General features: G+C 38.3%; 1 protein-coding gene across 1 annotated transcript in view; it reads right to left on the minus strand.

Annotated features, from left to right (window-relative positions):
• The window catches only part of LOC117287924 (balbiani ring protein 3-like), a 36,572-nt gene that overhangs the window by 9,551 nt on the left and 7,438 nt on the right, over window positions 1-19,583 (minus strand). Inside the window, exons 5-27 of the mRNA XM_033768557.1 lie at window positions 17,174-17,263; window positions 16,590-16,724; window positions 16,110-16,214; window positions 15,853-15,987; window positions 14,311-14,403; window positions 12,843-13,094; window positions 12,374-12,466; window positions 11,922-12,056; window positions 11,739-11,831; window positions 10,599-10,733; window positions 10,105-10,200; window positions 9,791-9,901; window positions 9,293-9,427; window positions 8,742-8,834; window positions 8,173-8,451; window positions 7,170-7,265; window positions 6,431-6,526; window positions 5,437-5,559; window positions 3,418-3,513; window positions 3,016-3,144; window positions 1,913-2,002; window positions 1,142-1,267; window positions 175-270 (exon numbers count right to left, since the gene is read on the minus strand). Of these exons, the coding sequence (XP_033624448.1) occupies window positions 175-270; window positions 1,142-1,267; window positions 1,913-2,002; window positions 3,016-3,144; window positions 3,418-3,513; window positions 5,437-5,559; window positions 6,431-6,526; window positions 7,170-7,265; window positions 8,173-8,451; window positions 8,742-8,834; window positions 9,293-9,427; window positions 9,791-9,901; window positions 10,105-10,200; window positions 10,599-10,733; window positions 11,739-11,831; window positions 11,922-12,056; window positions 12,374-12,466; window positions 12,843-13,094; window positions 14,311-14,403; window positions 15,853-15,987; window positions 16,110-16,214; window positions 16,590-16,724; window positions 17,174-17,263 (2,832 nt within the window). The remainder of the gene's footprint in view (window positions 1-174; window positions 271-1,141; window positions 1,268-1,912; window positions 2,003-3,015; window positions 3,145-3,417; window positions 3,514-5,436; window positions 5,560-6,430; window positions 6,527-7,169; window positions 7,266-8,172; window positions 8,452-8,741; window positions 8,835-9,292; window positions 9,428-9,790; window positions 9,902-10,104; window positions 10,201-10,598; window positions 10,734-11,738; window positions 11,832-11,921; window positions 12,057-12,373; window positions 12,467-12,842; window positions 13,095-14,310; window positions 14,404-15,852; window positions 15,988-16,109; window positions 16,215-16,589; window positions 16,725-17,173; window positions 17,264-19,583) is intronic.

Genomic DNA, 19,583 nt, shown 5'->3' on the forward strand with positions numbered 1-19,583 from the left:
TTCACAGGTTTGTTATTTTATGCATATGTTGAGATACACCAACTGTGAAGGCTAGACTTTGACAATTACCAATAGTGTCCACTGCCTTTAAGCCTAGATAAAACACTTTATAAGAAATGTATAGTATTGGTATTTTGACTGTTTTTTTTTTTACAATACAATATTTGAACTTACGTATTGGAGGATCAGCACATTGGCAAACATCACACCCATTTTCTCCCTTGGCCCATCCATGTCTGCAGTATAAGTAGCACAAGACTGGACGACAACCTGGGTGCACAACAAAAAACAGTATGTTTTTTTACAAGTTTACAAAAAAAAGGTGGTTTTCAGATACCAAGGTCTAACAGAATGAAAAACAAAAATATCAGGATACAATTGAAAGCTTCAAAGACATGCTTTTTAGATTTACAAATAAGATAATTTAAATGACATTTTATTACAACTTTTGTGCTGACACTTGATAGAAATGAGCGTTTTATTTTCTTACAGTAGTAAGTAGCTTACTTAAAAGCACTGGACACTATTGGTAATTACTCAAAATAATTATTAGCATAAAACCTTACTTGGTAACAAGTAATGGAGAGCTGTTGGTAGTATAAAACATTATGAGAAACGGCTCCCTCTGAAGTAACATAGTTTTCGAGAAAGAAGAAATTTTGAGTTTGAATTCGGGACCTCAGTATTTGATTTTGAGGTCTCGAAATCAAGCATCTGAAAGCACACAACTTCATGTGACACAGGTGCTTTTTCTTTCATTGTTATCTCCAAACTTCGACGACCAATCGAGTTCAAATTTTCATAGGTTTGTTATTATATGCATATATTGCGATACACCAAGTAAAGAAGACTGGTCTTTTATAATTACCAATTGTGTCCAGCGTCTTTAACTGTTGTTCCAGAAAGCTTGTGCATGATTGGCATCATGTAAACAATGAAAAATTACACAGTACGTCTGCTACCAAGTTGTCCCCATTAAATATAATTTCTATGGACCCTTTTCACAACATACAGCCTATCCTGTCCACCATTTTGAGAGAAAAAATTTACTCAAATAAATTCACACCCAAAGTTCGTCAAAAATGGCAGACACACAATAAATGTGACGGTGCGTTCCTTGTCAGGTCAATTTGAGTCTTACCTTCACGACAGCTATGACCACATCCATTAGAGCAACATAACTGACCACTATCACAATCGTTATCGAACCGACATTCCTCTACACAGATGCCTCCAACGTCTTTGGAAAGTGATGGACAAATCAGCTCTGGAGAGAACAGTAAGGTTTTATCAACAATAAAATATAAAAAAAATCGGTACAAAAAACTTCATCAAAACTTTAAAAAAAAAAAACTTTCCAGAAGTGTCTGATTTTGGTGTGGAGCAAAACATTTCAGTAAGAAGTTACATGAAAATTAAAAACGCTGATAAGTTTTCATTCTCAGGTCCCAGGTTCAAATCCTTTACTTTAAATCTAGTCAATAAGCTACTCCGCCAGTAAAATTTAATAAATTCAACCCACTCAGTTTTCCTTGTCTTTTGTTTTAAATAATACATAATAAACAAGTATTTATAAAGCACAGTTTTCTAATGGATTATTTACATTCGCATCGCCTTAAGGTGATCCCTCTGCTGCCACTTCCCAGGTTGCATTATAAATTTGGGTGCCATCCCAAGTTATATGGTATTTCAAGGTTGCATGGCTTCTGACTGGCAGCCCAGAACAAAAATACTCAGTAAGTTTCCCTTGTGGTTTGTTACTCTTAAGATTTCTAATACAGTATCTTTGATCGTAGCACGTCCTTTGAAACAGGAAGAGACATAAAATCTTGCACATGTCTGGAGACGAACCTTAAACCAGAGACTTTTTGAATATTTGTTTTGGCACAAGTTTATTAAGTGTATTTATTACCTGGTCGCTTGCATTCACATATCTCACATCCTTCCTCATTAGTGGCCCAACCATGTTGACATCGCATGCGGCAAAGCACTGGAGCACAGCCTGAAGAAGACAACATATAAATTCAGGTTTCAACCAAGGTTTCATTAACATTAATCACCATGATGTAGAATCGTGAGACATTCTTTGGTGCCATTCTTTTTATGAGTTATACAAAATCGTTTTTATTTCAATAAAGTGAAGCATTTTGTGTATGTGGAATCGCTTTAAGAATCAGGGGTGCCACTGCAGTTCATCCTAAAAACAACAAAACAAGAGGAAAGTGGAAAGCACAAGACTTTGTAATAATAATAATTGTGGCTTCTTATAAAGCGCACATCCGTCACCATGTGACGCTCCTGGCACTGTAACATACAGTATTTCCTGCCAGATTGTGGAACTACGTTTGAATTATGAGACCTAATTCTGATAGCACCATGTAATGCTTTACAAGATGCTGTAATCCATAATTTTAGGACCCCCTTTTTACTTGCACCTTGTAAATTCATTTAATTGGCACTGTATGGAGAGGCGCCCATGCTGCGCATGCACATTTAGTTTTTCCTTGGCATTATATCCTGACTTACTGACATTGCCGAGTACCACGTAGAAGTAGAAGAAGTGCTGTGGCGCAATTTGCTGCCGATCGGACCAGGAACACCGGGGCGAACCCCTTCTCTTTTCGATAAGTGCACTGGGTTCTTTTACATGCGTTACATAACACATGGGACCAACGGCTTAACGTCCCATCCGAAGGACAAAGCAATGGTTAAGTGTCTTGCTTAAGGACACAAGTGTCAAGGCTGGGGATTCGAACCCACACTCTGCTGATCAGAAACACTAGAGTTTGAATTCAGTGCTCTTAACCGCTCGGCCACGACACTACTGCGTTTTGAAATGTTCCACCAAAAACAGCATCAGAATGTTCAGAGAGTATCTGTAGTTCATGGTGCCCTCGTGGCCATTTATAAGCAATTACATGAAGATGTTCAGCTACATGTATCATTCAATCTTTCATGGCCCTCATCTTTCTACTACAGACTCCTACACATAACCAAGCGACGGGATAATTTTACCTGCTTTACATACATGACCACACCCATTAGAGCAACACAGCTGACCACCATCACACTTCTTATCTGGTCCACACTCCTCAACACAAATACCACCAACATCTTTAGGGACTACGGGACAGACGGCTGAATCTAAACACAAGAGAAACAGAAATGCAAATCAAATTAGGCAGCTTTTTACACGTCAGATTTAGGTGAGAAGTAAAATGTTTGTCTGACCGCATATTAATTTGAGTAATAGTGACATCATTAGAGCGGAGTTCTAACCTCATGTGTGTCACCTGCAATGCACACTCTACAGTAACACACACAATCAAACCCCAAAAGCAACATAGATTGATTGAGGACGATAACATCAGTTGAGTCAAAAGAGTGTTTGCCTGAACATGCTCACAACTCTCTTACCAAGTGGGGGGTCGGCACATTGGCACATGTCACATCCATTCTCTCCTTTAGCCCAACCGTGTCTGCAGTACAAATAGCACAAGACTGGACGACAACCTAACAACATTGAAAAGAAGAGACAATGATATGGTTGGTATTAACTAAAACAAACCTCACTGTAACACTCACCGAGTCATGTAAGAGACAATGATATGGTTGGTATTAACTAAAACAAACCTCACTGTAACACTCACCGAGTCATGTAAGAGACAATGATATGGTTGGTATTAACTAAAACAAACCTCAAATGTAACATTCACCGAGCCATGTAAGAGACAATGATATGGTTGGTATTAACTAAAATAAACATCAAATGTAACATTCACCGAGCCATGTAAGAGACAATGATATGGTTGGTATTAACTAAAATAAACATCAAATGTAACATTCACCGAGCCATGTAAGAGACAATGATATGGTTGGTATTAAATAAAACAAACCTCAAATGTAACATTCACCGAGCCATGTAAGAGACAATGATATGGTTGGTATTAAATAAAATAAACATCAAATGTAACATTCACCGAGCCATGTAAGAGACAATGATATGGTTGGTATTAACTAAAATACACATCAAATGTAACATTCACCGAGCCATGTAAGAGACAATGATATGAGTGGTATTAACTAAAATAAACATCAAATGTAACATTCACCGAGCCATGTAAGAGACAATGATATGGTTGGTATTAACTAAAATAAACATCAAATGTAACATTCACCGAGCCATGTAAGAGACAATGATATGAGTGGTATTAACTAAAATAAACATCAAATGTAACATTCACCGAGTCATGTAAGAGACAATGATATGGTTGGTATTAACTAAAACAAACCTCACTGTAACACTCACCGAGCCATGTAAGAGACAATGATATGGTTGGTATTAAATAAAATAAACATCAAATGTAACATTCACCGAGTCATGTAAGAGACAATGATATGGTTGGTATTAAATAAAACAAACCTCAAATGTAACACTCACCGAGCCATGTAAGAGACAATGATATGGTTGGTATTAACTAAAATTAACCTCAAATGTAACATTCACAGAGTCATGTAAGAGACAATGATATGGTTGGTATTAACTAAAACAAACCTCAAATGTAACATTCACCGAGTCATGTAAGAGACAATGATATGGTTGGTATTAAATAAAATAAACATCAAATGTAACATTCACCGAGTCATGTAAGAGACAATTATATGGTTGGTATTAAATAAAATAAACATCAAATGTAACATTCACTGAGCCATGTAAGAGACAATGATATGGTTGGTATTAACTAAAATTAACCTCAAATGTAACATTCACAGAGTCATGTAAGAGACAATGATATGGTTGGTATTAACTAAAACAAACCTCAAATGTAACGTTCACCGAGTCATGTAAGAGACAATGATATGGTTGGTATTAACTAAAACAAACCTCACTGTAACACTCACCGAGTCATGTAAGAGACAATGATATGGTTGGTATTAACTAAAACAAACCTCAAATGTAACATTCACCGAGTCATGTAAGAGACAATGATATGGTTGGTATTAACTAAAACAAACCTCAAATGTAACATTCACAGAGTCATGTAAGAGACAATGATATGGTTGGTATTAACTAAAATTAACCTCAAATGTAACATTCACTGAGCCATGTCAGAGTTTACTTAATCGGTTAGAGACCATTCATTTCTGTTTAATCATCACTATGTGCCTGTTATGGTCTTTTAAAGGGTTGAGCACAAGGCTATGACATCCACAGAGCATGTGAAGATAAACAAACGTTTGACAGCTTTGAACCTGATTTTTAATTTTTTGTAAATAAAGAGATGGAGTGTTTGTTTTGAGATAAATTGGGGTTGACTTAAAGTAGAATCGTTAAACGTTTTGTAAAGTATGCTCTTCTAATCTTCAGGAAACCACTGTTGATGCGAAGCCTTAATATAGTTGCGAAGAATTCTCCTCTTTTATATGAACACAAACCTTGTACACAGACATGTCCACATCCATTAGAGCAACACAGTTCACCTTCACCACATGGATCACTTGGTCCACAGTCCTCTGAACAGATACCAATTGATCCTGAGATAGATGGGCACGTCAACTCTGAGGAGATTGAAATCAAACATGCAAAATGCCTCAGCTCAATATAAAGTGTACAATCCAATTAAGTTTTAATATGAAGACATTACACAGCATCCCAAAACTTATAGAGCTGTTATTTTGTCTGTCAATGCAAAAACATTGTTTACCCATACAATTTGTAAAAGTATGTTATTTTGCAAACAATGCTCCACTCAAAAAGGTTGTATCTTGGGACATACTTGATTTGTGCGTACATCCAGGCTTTTTTAAGTATTGACATGATTTGTTGACAATTTAAAACTCTTGCATTCAAAGTGTTATTACAGGATAAACAAGGTTTATGAACAGTAACAAAGATTTTTACACTACTTTAGTTTTATATAGACATTGGCGTACTCGTGAACGGAAAAACACTCATATAGTATATATCTAAGGTGACATGGCTTGGCTGTTTAGAGCAGCAAGTTCTAATGGTTAAGCCATCAGGGAGTGGGTTCGAATCCTGGTCTTGACACTTGTGTCCTTGAGCAAGATGCTTTGCTATAATTGCTTCTCTTTGCCCAGGGGTCTAAATGGGTACCTACATGTACAAGGGTACAGGTTGATATTGAGTTTGAAAGGCTTTTTGAGCGCCATGGCAGCCCGATGCTGTATAATCCCAAGGGAGCTGAGACAGATTACAGAAATGTTATTTGCCCAAAAGACCAGGGCACTATTAAAAGGGCATTCATACAATATTGTAAAACTCTCTATAAGAACTATCTATTAGAACAAAGGTGCCTGATATAAATGCTGATATGTCATGTAATGTACTGTTATCGTTATTATCTAGCCTTCCTGAAAGTACCATGGAATACTCCAGGTTATTTTGATATGATCAAGATCCACTTACCCAGTGGAGGGGCAGCACAGTTACACATGTCACAGTTATTGTCATCTTTGATTAGACCATGTGGGCAATCCAGCTCACAGGAAAGCTCTGGACAAGCTGCAATCAAAAGATCACATTGAAAACATTACAATCACACAAAGGAAACTTAATAGTGAATAATACAATCACCCAAAGGAAACTTAATAGTGAGTAATGCAATCACACAAAGGAAACTTAATAGTGAATAATGCAATCACACAAAGGAAACTTAATAGTTAATAATGCAATCACACAAAGGAAACTTAATAGTTAATAATGCAATCACATGACGGAAACTTATTAGTCAATAATGCAATCACACAAAGGAAACTTAATAGTTAATAATGCAATCACACAAAGGAAACTTAATAGTTAATAATGCAATCACACAAAGGAAACTTAATAGTTAATAATGCAATCACACAAAGGAAATTTAATAGTGAATAATGCAATCACACAAAGGAAACTTAATAGTGAATAATACAATCACCCAAAGGAAAATTAATAGTGAATAATGCAATCACACAAAGGAAACTTAATAGTTAATAATGCAATCACACAAAGAAAACTTAATAGTTAACAATGCAATCACATGACAGAAACTTATTAGTTAATAATGCAATCACATGATTGAAATTTATTAGTTAATAATGCAATCACACAAAGGAAACTTACTCAGTAATAATGCAATAACGCACATTTTTTTGGATATTTAACTCACCGCTGGGTGGACCTTTACAGGCACAGATTTCACAGTTGTTTTCATTGGTTGCCCATCCATATCGACAATACATTCTACACAAGACTGGTTCACATCCTGGAAGGTGTAGGGTATAGAATCAGACATATAATAAGATTAATCGTAGTTCTAGAGACATGGCTTGTGGGTTCGAATCCCATCCCAGTAATATCCCAATGATATCCCAATCTTAACCCTAACCCTAAACAATCTGTGTCAGGCTCAGACTTAGAATTCAAACCAGAGGTCCACGGGGGAAAGGCTACCTACCTATAGACTGTGTTAGGATGAATGTAATCTTAACCCTAACCCTAATCAATCTATGCCAGGTTCCGTTCTGGAATTCAAACCAGAGGTCCACGGGGGAAAGGCTACCTACCTATAGACTGTGTTAGGATGAATGTAATCTTAACCCTAACCCTAATCAATCTATGCCAGGTTCCGTTCTGGAATTCAAACCAGAGGTCCACGGGGGAAAGGCTACCTACCTATAGACTGTGTTAGGATGAATGTAATCTTAACCCTAACCCTAATCAATCTATGCCAGGTTCCGTTCTGGAATTCAAACCAGAGGTCCACGGGGGAAAGGCTACCTAGCTATAGACTGTGTTAGGATGAATGTAATCTTAACCCTAACCCTAATCAATCTATGCCAGACTCCGTTCTGGAATTCAAACCAGAGGTCCAGAGGAGAAAGGCTACCTACCTATAGACTGTGTTAGGATGAATGTAATCTTAACCCTTACCCTAATCAATCTATGCCAGGTTCCATTCTGGTATTCAAACCAGAGGTCCAGAGGAGAAAGACTATGTGTTAGGAGGAATGTAATCTATATACAATGTATTCTAGTCTCAACAGACGTTTCCTCTCACTTTAAACTGTTTTCTTATTTTCTTTGTATCCCTCACCGTGAGCAGACTTTTTGACATATTATGGATGACTTTAAATAAAGTAAAGTTACAAAGTAAACTAAAGTGATCATACCTTCTGTACAGACATGACCACATCCATTTGAGCAGCAAATCTGGCCTTCTGGACACGTATTATCACGATAGTCACAACCCTCAACACAGATCCCTCCAACACCTTGCTGAACAACGGGGCAAACCTTGGGAAAACCTCGCTTTGGGCCTCCTCTAAAGGCACCTGTCCTGGCTGGATTGAACTCATTAGGGAAAGCACGGCAGGCACAGATGTCACACCCTTTATCATCTTTCTGGTTTCCGTTGCGACAGCCAAGACGGCAACGAAGTGGTTCACATTCTGCAAGGAAGGTTTGAGAAATTATTAACAATGTACCAGTTTGAAGGATTAATAAGACAGATTTTAATTTAATCTTCATTATGTAAAAGTATTACTTATAGGTTTATAGTGTAGCTCTGGTCCTTATCCTAAGTGTGATGAATTAAAATTGTTCAAACTTTGAACTCTATGAAACATGGCACTCCTGCTAACCTGACGGCTATACGTAAAATAAAAATTTTATGTTTAGAATGAAATTCACAAAAAGACAGTCACATTAAATAATGAAGATAGTTTAGAGTTAAGGTTACCTGGTGGAGCAGCACATTCACATTTTCCACAGCCATTGTCATCTTTCAAGAATCCATATCTACAGAACAAACGGCACTGGATCTCACTGCAAGCTATTAACCAAAACCATTTCAAAATATACTGTTAAAATGAAAATAAAATGTCTTGTCTTGTACGGCATAAATAAAACTCTTATATTTCCCTAAAAACACAGTGTCTTGTACGGCATGTTTTGTTTTGTCTTTGCAGTGTCTATAGTTATTCTTGAGAGTAACCTGTAGTAAATTCATGCAGCAACTATAAAAGACTACCATGAAGATATGCTTTTACAATACACTGGGAGAATTTGGGAGTTCAATCTGCAACTTTAAAACTGGAATGAAGACATGTTTTACAATAATGAGAGACTAACAGGTAATGTCATTGTTCTCAGAATTGTGAGTATGTTCATTGAAGGAAATTTACCTGATAAGTCTGCTGCCCCTAGTATTACAAAGTCTCCCAAGTGGAAGTCTCATTCCTAAGTTCAGACTCTGTCTCGTTACAATTTGTTGTGAAAATAATTACTGACCTGGAGTACAAACATGGCCACATCCATTTGAACAGCATTTTTGGTCATTTGGGCATTCACCATCAGCACTGCAACTTTCCACACAGATACCTCCTATCTCCGTAGAAACCACTGGACAGACACCAGTCTTTACCTCTGTTGGTCAAAGACAGTTCATGATAGTACTTAACATGTACAATAAAGATGAAGACAAGTCACTATGACTGGTTCAGACTAGTCCAGACCAGTTTCTCAATTGCAATACGAGTTCTGACTGGTTCAAACCTGTTTCTCAGATGCAATATGAAATTAACTGGTTGAATTCTGTCTTTTCTTTCTTGAAATAGAATACTTTTATTCACAACCTCAATCAAATTAAGTTCTGACTGGTTCAGACAAGTACATACTAGTTCAGACTAATTCTAGGTATTGATAGGTATGACTTGTTCAGACCGATGTAGACTAGTGCAAAACTGTTCAGACCAGTTTAATCCTGTTTAGACCAGTTCTAAGGCTCACCTTCTTCGTTGCATTCGCATATCTCACATCCATTATTGTCCATCTTGAGGCCATATTCGCAAGTAAGTCTGCATGAAACAAGTGAACAATCCTCACTGTGCAAAGAAGGATCTGGGCAAACAAAAGAGGACAAATGAATAATCTGTAGAAATGCAACAATTAACACACCACATACATGATGCAAATTAATATGACTTTTGTTTTGCACTACCCTTGAAAGCCCCAGGAGTTTACCATCTATTTAAATGCAAAAGAACTGACCAATCCGAGTTGTTATCTACATGACAAACATGAATATGTATGATGATATCTACCTTGGGGTGGAGGCTTGCACTCGCAGGCACGGCAGCCATTCATGTCAGTCACGTAACCAAAGCGACAGCCAAGCCGGCATCTAAAAATCGGACAAGCTGTGAAGGAAGAAACAGCAGGTTTATTAAAAGGAAGACACATTTATATTATTGAAGATTGCAACATAAAAGAAAAGTGTAAACATTTTGACAAAATTTTTCAAAACTGCAATGTGTCAACACTTGTTTGAAAATCTTCAGCATTGATTGTGCACCAAAAAGGCCGGTTGCAAAAACAGCAAAGAATAAAACAAGATTAGAAGACATACTATGGGCTTCATGTTGTTAAAAAGTTGGAATAATCTGGTATTCAAATGGGCAACATCCACAGAAGTAAAACAATTAATATGTTGGACATAAATGTTCCCATATTTTACAAACTGCAAACAATTATCTTTCAAAATCCTACTAAATAACTAATCTTCAGATACAAACAAAACCAGAAAAACATGACTTACAAGAGGTGCATGTTTTGCCACATCCATTGCTACAGCATTTCTTATCACTTGGGCATGATGAATCATCTTGGCATTCTGTAACACAAACACCAGCTTGCTTCTCATCAATTACAGGACATTCTCCTGGCTTCTCAGCTGTTACATAATCATACAATCAAAAAGTATCTCTTAAAATGTCTTACTGTTTTTAAATTTTAATGGCTAGCACACTTTCAGTTTGAAATATGGGATTACAAATTATCACTGGAAAAACTAATCCTTGGTCAAAATAATTTGTAAAAACCAATAAACTCCCAGTGCCAACAATAGCAAATTAGGAGATGAATGAACCATGATACAACACCTTGAAGGGTAAGACCAAGGTGAGGTGGTGTTGCTAACAGACCATGCCAGAAACACACCAGCAAACCCTTTCTTTTTACAATAAGTGTACTGATTTGTTTATGTGCATTGTACACAAAGACAAGACCAAAAGCTTTACGTCCTATCCAAAGGTGACGCAATATTGATAAGGTGTCTTGATAGTGTAAGTGGCACAATTTTCAAGAAATCAAACTGACACTATGCTGATAATCAGAATCACCAGAGCTCGAGTCCAGTGCAGTTAACCATACAGCCTGGACTTGCCAACAAATGTCAAAGTAATAATAAATTTCAGTTACACATCACAAGGGAAACCAACAAGATATGATCCCTGGCTAAACGGCAGTACATGGTTGTATGACTTCTAACTCCCCACCTCATCAAAAAAACATCGACAAAATAGGGAGGCAGTCAACATTAGAGATACACAGTTAAGTTTGCACAGCACTGGTAAGGCAAGGGTTACAGATTCATAAACTATGTTAGTAACCTATTTCTTTTTTCCACAAACATGCTCTTATTTAAAAACAAGATTACATGATCAAACAGTATCAAAACAAACTATTCCTTTTATTTATTACAAATTATACAAATCACTCAATCAAATATTTTTGTCAGAAACACTGTGAACTTGTCAAATAAATTTTTAGAGTTACTTCAAATTGACTGAACAAGTTTTGTGCAATGTAGGTAGTTATTAACGGATTACCAAATTGTTTGAATGTGCACAGGACATGTACAATTCAGTGCCTGGACCCGAATAGTTGTGAAACTTACCTGGTGGTGGCGAGCATTGGCAGATTTCACAACCCTCTGTATTTTTGGCAAAGCCCCATCGGCAACCAAGACGACACAGCACTGGAGTACAAGCTAAAACAACAAAACAAGGTACTGATAAATATTCATTCAACCAAGTATTAAAATCAAATGTTACTAGTAGTCTCATACTCATAATCTTACCCGCTCGGCATGTTTGTCCACACCCATTAGAGCAACACTTCATGCTAAGATCCTCACAGTCACCATCAGACTCACAGTTGTTGACACAAATCCCAAAGGTACCTTCCACCAAGGCAGGACACTTTCCAAAGTTCCCTACAATCCCATGAAGATAAAAACATGTGGGTTTAGTCAACATAATAGTAATAATAATAATGGTAATCAGTTGTTATGAGGTACTAATCACATTCCCACAGGCTTATCACACCACTTCATAAGTTGCCACAGGTACATAGAGCTATATTTGAACCATAAGACCCATAACATTATTGTATGAGTCGACAAGGTGATGTGGCACAATCTGCAGCCAACCATGACAGACACACCAAGGAAACCCCTAAATAATAAGTCTACCCCTGATTCTTTTTAAATACTACACGATACATAAGCCCTAGGGCTTTATTGAGACTTACTGGGAGACAGTTTACATCTGCAGATATCACAGCCATGAGAATCCTTCACATATCCAGCAGGACAAGCCATTCTACAGGTCACAGCAGGGCAGGCTGAAAACAAAATGCAATTCAAACAAACATATGTCATTGTTTTAAAAAATGACTGGTCCTGTCCTTTGAATAACATCAGTCCAAAACACTAATATAAAACTGACGAAGACATTTATGTAAAATAAGTCGTGCACAATTCGATGAAATTTAATAAAAGTTTATTTTATAACTTGCAATTTACTTCAGCTTTTAGAAAAGTATTGGATATTAGTCAGGTTTGTTTTAATTTTGGAATAATTCTTAACTTTCAACCCAAGTTTTTCACCACTCTTATCAAAGCTTTCCTAGTTAAGACCAACTATAGTACTCGACCAGAGATTCACATATAAAAACTAAATTTACTGCAGATAAAATCAGTTGATATAAGATGGCTTACTTTGAGTGCAGGTCATTGCACAGCCATTGCTACAGCATTTCTGTTCCTCAGTACAATCACCATCTACAGCACAGGTTGACACACATATCCCTACGGCACCCTTCAATGAGGGACAGACACCAGGGAGGCTTGTTCTGCTGCCCGTTCGTAGGAATGACTTTCTAGGTTCGAAGCAGCGACAAATCTCACAACCTTGATCATCCCGCTGGAGACCATATGGACAGTTGATGCGACACGTGATTTCATCACAGCCTGTTTATATTGAATGTTTTACATTAATGTAAGGTCTCGTATCAAGGGGGAACTAACTAAAGACAACTAACTGTACTGCATAGATAAGAACACTTTGGTAACACAGAAGGCACTTTTTAAATGTCAGGGTCTTGCTATCCCTAGGAAAATAAGATGACATTTAAGCGTTTTTTTTTCTTGAGATTGCCTTGAACTGTTTACTTGTAAATTGCTTGGTGTGTGACATTGTCTACACACATATCTCAAAGGAGACAGAATAGAGCAAAATAGAAAAGAGTCACATTGATGGCATTTCATAAGCCGTATTTGCATTGGACTTAAAATGGTTAACTTACCTACATAAATTGTTAACTTACCGGTATTAAGTCCAAGTGCGAACAGCCTGTGACTTTAACGAGGTGGTAAGTTTCTGCCACGGTGCTGTTTAAGCTTGGGTGATATCACGATATTATCGAATATCGCGATATTAATTTGGAAACGATTTTGATATCGGATGGATTTGGTTTTAATCGAAATATCGATATATCACGATATATCGCAATAATCGCGATAATAGCGATATATCGCAATATCGATTAAATATCGCGATGTATTTGCTAGCTGAGACATCTTGCACCCCATAGGTTTGGAGTAAAAGCAGAAAAATAGGTCATTAGAACACCTCTCTTAAGCTATGACTGTCTCTTCTACAACTTTCACTTGGAGTTTGAAGACTGATGATGTCAAATTTCATTAATCGCGATTATATCGAATATCGCGATATATTGTCGGCGATATATCGTGAATAAAATAAATCGATATCGCCCAAGCTTAGTGCTGTTAACTTAACAGGCCGATTTGAGACAAAAAGTCCAATGCAAACACACTACTCCGGCAACTTAACAATACTGTCATGTGACTAAAGGTCTGCTGAATGCATGTTAAAAGCATAGCTTTGTTTCAACTGCTTTATAACTCTGAGACTTGAGTCACATTTGTTATAACTTGTGACTCAAAATCTGATAGGAGTCACATTTTTCTGAGAATCACGCCAACCCAAACTCAATTCCAACTAGAGTCATTTTTTGTTTGCTCTGGCTAAGACTCAAAACTTAAGTGCAACTTTAAACAAAAGATAAATAGTGGCAATTTTAGAGAAACTATTCCCTTTAAAATTGACTCAATCCTCCAACTCAAGGATTGAGAACTGTGATACAGGACTGGTAGTTCAGCTTACCTGGGGGCACTTTACATTTGCAGATCTCACAGCCATCGTTATCTGTATCAAAGCCATGCTCACAGAACATTCTACATCGGACAGGCTCACAAGCTGTGGAGTAATGTTTAACAAAAACAGCATCTTATCAACATCTACAGTAAGTAGCAGGCAGGAACTGGGGAAAGTTGTGGGTTTTATAGAGGCACTTAGCTAAGCACAACAGTATTTGATGTGATATCATTGCAGATTGGCAATATATATTATTCATAATTACCTCAGACAGTTTCGGTATTCCTATTGGTGGACTAGCGTCACGTGGGTGTGTATAAACCTTTGTTAATGACCAGTAAAAAGTGTTGAAACATGGGCTTATAAGACAGTTTCTTCATTCCTATTGGTCGAGAGCAACGGCCAGGATAGTTGTGCCACATCACGCGATACAAGCGACGCACACAACATTCCCTTATAAGGAGTTGTTTACCCGAGGGCCTTACCATTTCATGGCTGGAGGGGTGTTGTGTTGAAAGAAACCATTGAACAATTAAAAATTTTTGATTTATATAACTTTTTGACCAAAAAGTGTTGATGTTTTTTTACCGAAAAGGTATTTATGAATGGGAATCAAAGCTTGTTGAACCGGTTTTCAACTAGTGGTTTAAACCCGCCGAGGCCTGGTTCTTGACACTTTACCTCCACTTCGTCTCGGTAAACTTATCAAAAACTAGGCCTCGTTGGGTTTAAACCGCTAGTTGAAAACCTCTTCACCACACATTGATTCCCTTATTTAAAACCACAGTGGATAGTATACACATAATGAATGTTTATGAGTGCAATGGTGCAAATATGTTCATGAGTTGAAAGATGGAATGTTCTATTCAACGAGGCGGAGCCGAGTTGAATGGAACATTCCAGCTTTCATTATTTGTTTTATATAACATCCAAGTAGATCTTTGTCATTTTGATTGAAAGATACAACTTTCAAAACAAACAAAGCGTAGGCCTCCAATTTTTAATTGTAGAAGACGAATGCTAGTAATTTTACTAATATGCCTTGCTGCGTTACCGAAGACAACGCGCACGCAGTGATGTTTTTACTCAGCTTTTTCGTTCCATCCGAAAAGTACCATTGCACGCTGGCAGCGTGCAATGGTACTTTTCGGATGGAACGAAAAAGCACGGTGAGTGACTCAGCGTGCAATGGTACTTTTATTTGCTATCACGTGACGGACAATCCTCCAATCAAATGGCAAGGATCTGCTTGGGTGTTATATAATATTAAATAGTCAGACAGTAGGAGGGCTAACTGTGTACCACATCAATGCATTCACTACCTGATATCAATCACTGTGCAAGCTTGCATAGCTTTATCTATTGATCAGAACCACAGGGGATAGTATCAAATAGTCAGACAGTAAGAGGGTTAACTGTGTACCACATCAATGCATTCACTACCTGATATCAATCACTGTGCAAGCTTGCATAGCTTTGTCTATTAATCAGAACCACAGTGGATAGTATCAAATAGTTGTGTTAATAATTAAGAACTGAAATGAGGCTTACCTTTTACACAAGTTTTTCCGCATCCATTGCTGCAACAAAGCTCACCATCATTCACACATTCATTTTCCACGTCACAGCCAATGACACAAATGCCAACACTTTCTACATCAATGGCTGGGCAAACCTTTGGGGAACCTGAGTGGGGAAGATACAGTCAAGATGTGACAACCATTTTAAACCAACGTGAATCAGAAATGTTAATATCTGCATTATTTTTGTAACTTGAGGCGATGTGACAAGTGAAGTATTTTACTTACTACCAATGTGACGTCCAACACATCGACATACTTCACAGCCATTCTCATCCTTGGCAAACCCTCCAAAAGGCCTGCAGTTGATCCGGCAGTTGATCCCTGAACATGCTGTCAAAAGCAAGACAAAACAAAACAATACTAGGAAATAATATAATAATAATAATAATAGGAAATAGTCTCAATTAATGAAATCAAGTGATAAAATATTGATACATAAGTGTCCTTCATAGACAAGATATTTGTAAAGAGTTCATTGTAGAAATACTCTTTTTAGATTTTGTGTTTTGTCAGACCCAAGCTGGATATAACTTCTGTTTCAACAGCCAGCTCAATGCACTCAAACTCTTGGTCACAACACGCTTTGTAAAAACTATTTGTTTTGACATCAAACCATGGAAATCGTTCAGTACACTGAGCTGCTGAGACCTAATGGTTAACGTTAGTCTCCAATGAAACATGAGTCCATTTAACACTTGAGCCTACCTGTGACACAAACACGACCACACCCATTGGAGCAACATTTCTTCCCTTCCCCACACCCTGCATCGCTCAAACACTGGATGTCACATGTCCCAACTTGGCCCGTCCCAACATCTGGGCAAACGCCATGCCTGTCAGCTGATAGGATAAAGAACAAAATAAATCAAATAACAAAACAAGTCTTTACAGAAAAACATACATACACTACAATTTTCAAAAACAACACTGACTTGTCAAGTTTCATCAAAATGGTGTGTAACACGAGTGCAATTTTAAGACAGTGTAGACATGATGCGAGCCTAAACCATACATGTCATGCATGAACTTATTGGGGCATTTATTGCCAAAATTCAAATACGTTTTTTTCTCTCATGATGAGAAAAAGAGCTTTCACGTAGGCTTTAGGCCTACTCCGAGGGCCTATAATGTACATTCTGTATCAGACATCACATGAACACTGATGTAACTTTCAATGGCATTTTACTGTTCCTAAAGAGTGTTTGACTTTAGCATAGGGCCATCTACATGTACATGTATGTTGTAAAATCTACTTATTTTAGATGTTAAAGTAGCTTAAGTTACTTTACCTGGTTCCACACATTCACATGTATCACAATCGTTGCTGTCTTTGACATAACCATCCAGACACGATAAACGGCAACTAACTGGTTCACAAGCTGTGGAGGGAAACAAAGTGTTGAATCTTCGGTTTATTCGTATCTAAACTACAAATCACAATGGCGTCGGCACATGCACACACGACCTTTGACCTAACTGTAATTAGACTAGCGCTGTTAGTCGCTCGTAAACACAACATCCGTCCCTTTTTAGACAAAAACTCAACTTTTGTAAACAATGGGGAAACAAATGGAGATAGCCTAAAATGCTTAACAGTAGCCTATTTTCTGACTTACTACATGTATGTTTCTGACAAGGCAATTTCTACAACTTGTTTAAAGACTTGATTGGTTCAAATGAAGTTGTTATATAGGTAACCTATGCGTACAATATAAACACATTTTATTGAGTTTTAACTTTTGACTTAGCAATATTGAAAAACCGGTCGTGCATGAATATAGACCAACTGCTTTTTTTAATACAATGAAAACTTTAATTTTTTAAACAAACTTCAATAAACAAAGAACAATGTTTTCAATTTAACTCTCATCTTCGAGTTCAAAGTTCTGTCCAGTTCATTCAGTTTAGAACAAAGTCTTTGTATTTCGGATGCATGCCACACTGTCTTTTGGGTCTGGCACTGTGTGGGGAAGATTGTTTGTCCACGACAGTTGGGGGGGTCGCGACTGGATTGGTATCTGCCAAACTCTGAGTCGGGGAAACAAGAATCTGTTCAGGGACTGCACTTCCGTGATCCATTTTGGATGGTTGAATGGCAGGGTCAGACAGTGGCATATCCACGTCATGTGCAGTTTGCATAAACTTCTTCACATGGCTAGTGTTTCGCGAATATTGAGCACCTTTCGGGGAGGCAACTATGACACTATTGCCGGTTTTGTTCACAATTGTGAAGGGTTCAGGGTTGAACGGGGTAGAAAACTTGTTTGTTTTCTCTTGTCTCACAAGGACTTGATCACCGACTTCCACCTCCGAGTATTTTGCATTCCGACGAGCGTCCGTGTAAAGCTTGGCTTTTCCTTTGTTTTCGGCGTCGCGATCCCGGACTTCCAAGTCAGAATGATTATCGGCCTGAAACACTGGTAGTTTCCCGCGCATTTTCCGATTGAACAACAACTCAGCTGGAGTTTTCCTTGTGGCGGGGTGTTCAGTAGCGCGATATTTTGTGACGTATTTCCGTAGTTCCTTTCGCCAGTTTTGACCTTCGGCCTGTGCGATACGGATTCGTTTCATGATTGAGTCGTTTTGGCGTTCCACTTCGCCATTTGCTTGAGCCCACTTAGCTGTAACCTTGACATGGTCTATACCATTCTCCTCACAGAACTCTCGAAACTCATGAGAACGGAACTGGGGACCATTGTCGGATTTCAGTGTCACTGGAAGTCCATGACGGCTGAAGATTTCCTCTAGGGAATCAATGACTTTGTCTGCGGTAGTGGAACTCAGTATCTGGTACTCATAGTATCGGCTGTAGTAATCAATAACTACTAGAACGGAATGTCCTGATGGAAATGGTCCAAGTAAATCCGTTGCTAAGTCCTGCCAAGGACCGTCAGGGAGCGTGGTTGGTCTCAGTGGCTCGGGGGGGTCAGGTCGTGCTACAATTTGACATCCATGGCACGATCTGCAGAACTTTTCGGCACCTTTTTCCATTCCTGGCCACCATACTTTTGTGCGAAGGTTTTGCTTCGTTCCCACAATACCAAGGTGACCCTCGTGCGCAAGAGCTAAGGCTTGTTGTCTGAGTTTCTGTGGTAAGACGATACGCGTTCCACGTAATATCAGCTGTCCGATGACACATAGCTCTCCTGCGATCGGTGCATACGCCTTACAGTTTTCAAAGAACCCGGTTCGAATTGCTTCTCTTAGCTCTGCTAGCTCTTTATCCTCTGCGGATGCACTTTCAACTTGTTTCGTTGTCATAGCACTGGGTGTGGCAGAGATGGCTACAAAACGCACATAGTCCTCTGCCCCGTGGTCATGCTTGAGTTGAATCTTTTCCTGCGAAAGCCGGGACAAAGCGTCGGCGATGTTATCGCGTCCGGGGATGTATACAACTTTGTACTCGTATGGCTGTAGGCGTAATACCCATCGCTCAACTCGTGCACATGGTTTAGATCGGGGTCCATATATCGCCTCCAATGGTTTGTGATCAGTCAGTAGTTCAAAACTGCGACCATAGATGAATGCGTGAAATCTTTCACAAGCCCAGACGAGTGATAGGGCTTCCTTCTCTGTTTGCGAATATCTCCTCTCGCAATCTGTCAGACTGCGACTGGCATAGCAGACTGGAACTAAACCGTCGTGTTGTTCCTGGATTAAAACGGCACCCAGTCCTACTGGACTCGCGTCAGCTATCAC

This window comes from Asterias rubens, chromosome 3, assembly GCF_902459465.1.
Source record: "Asterias rubens chromosome 3, eAstRub1.3, whole genome shotgun sequence".
Lineage (NCBI taxonomy): Eukaryota > Metazoa > Echinodermata > Asteroidea > Forcipulatida > Asteriidae > Asterias > Asterias rubens.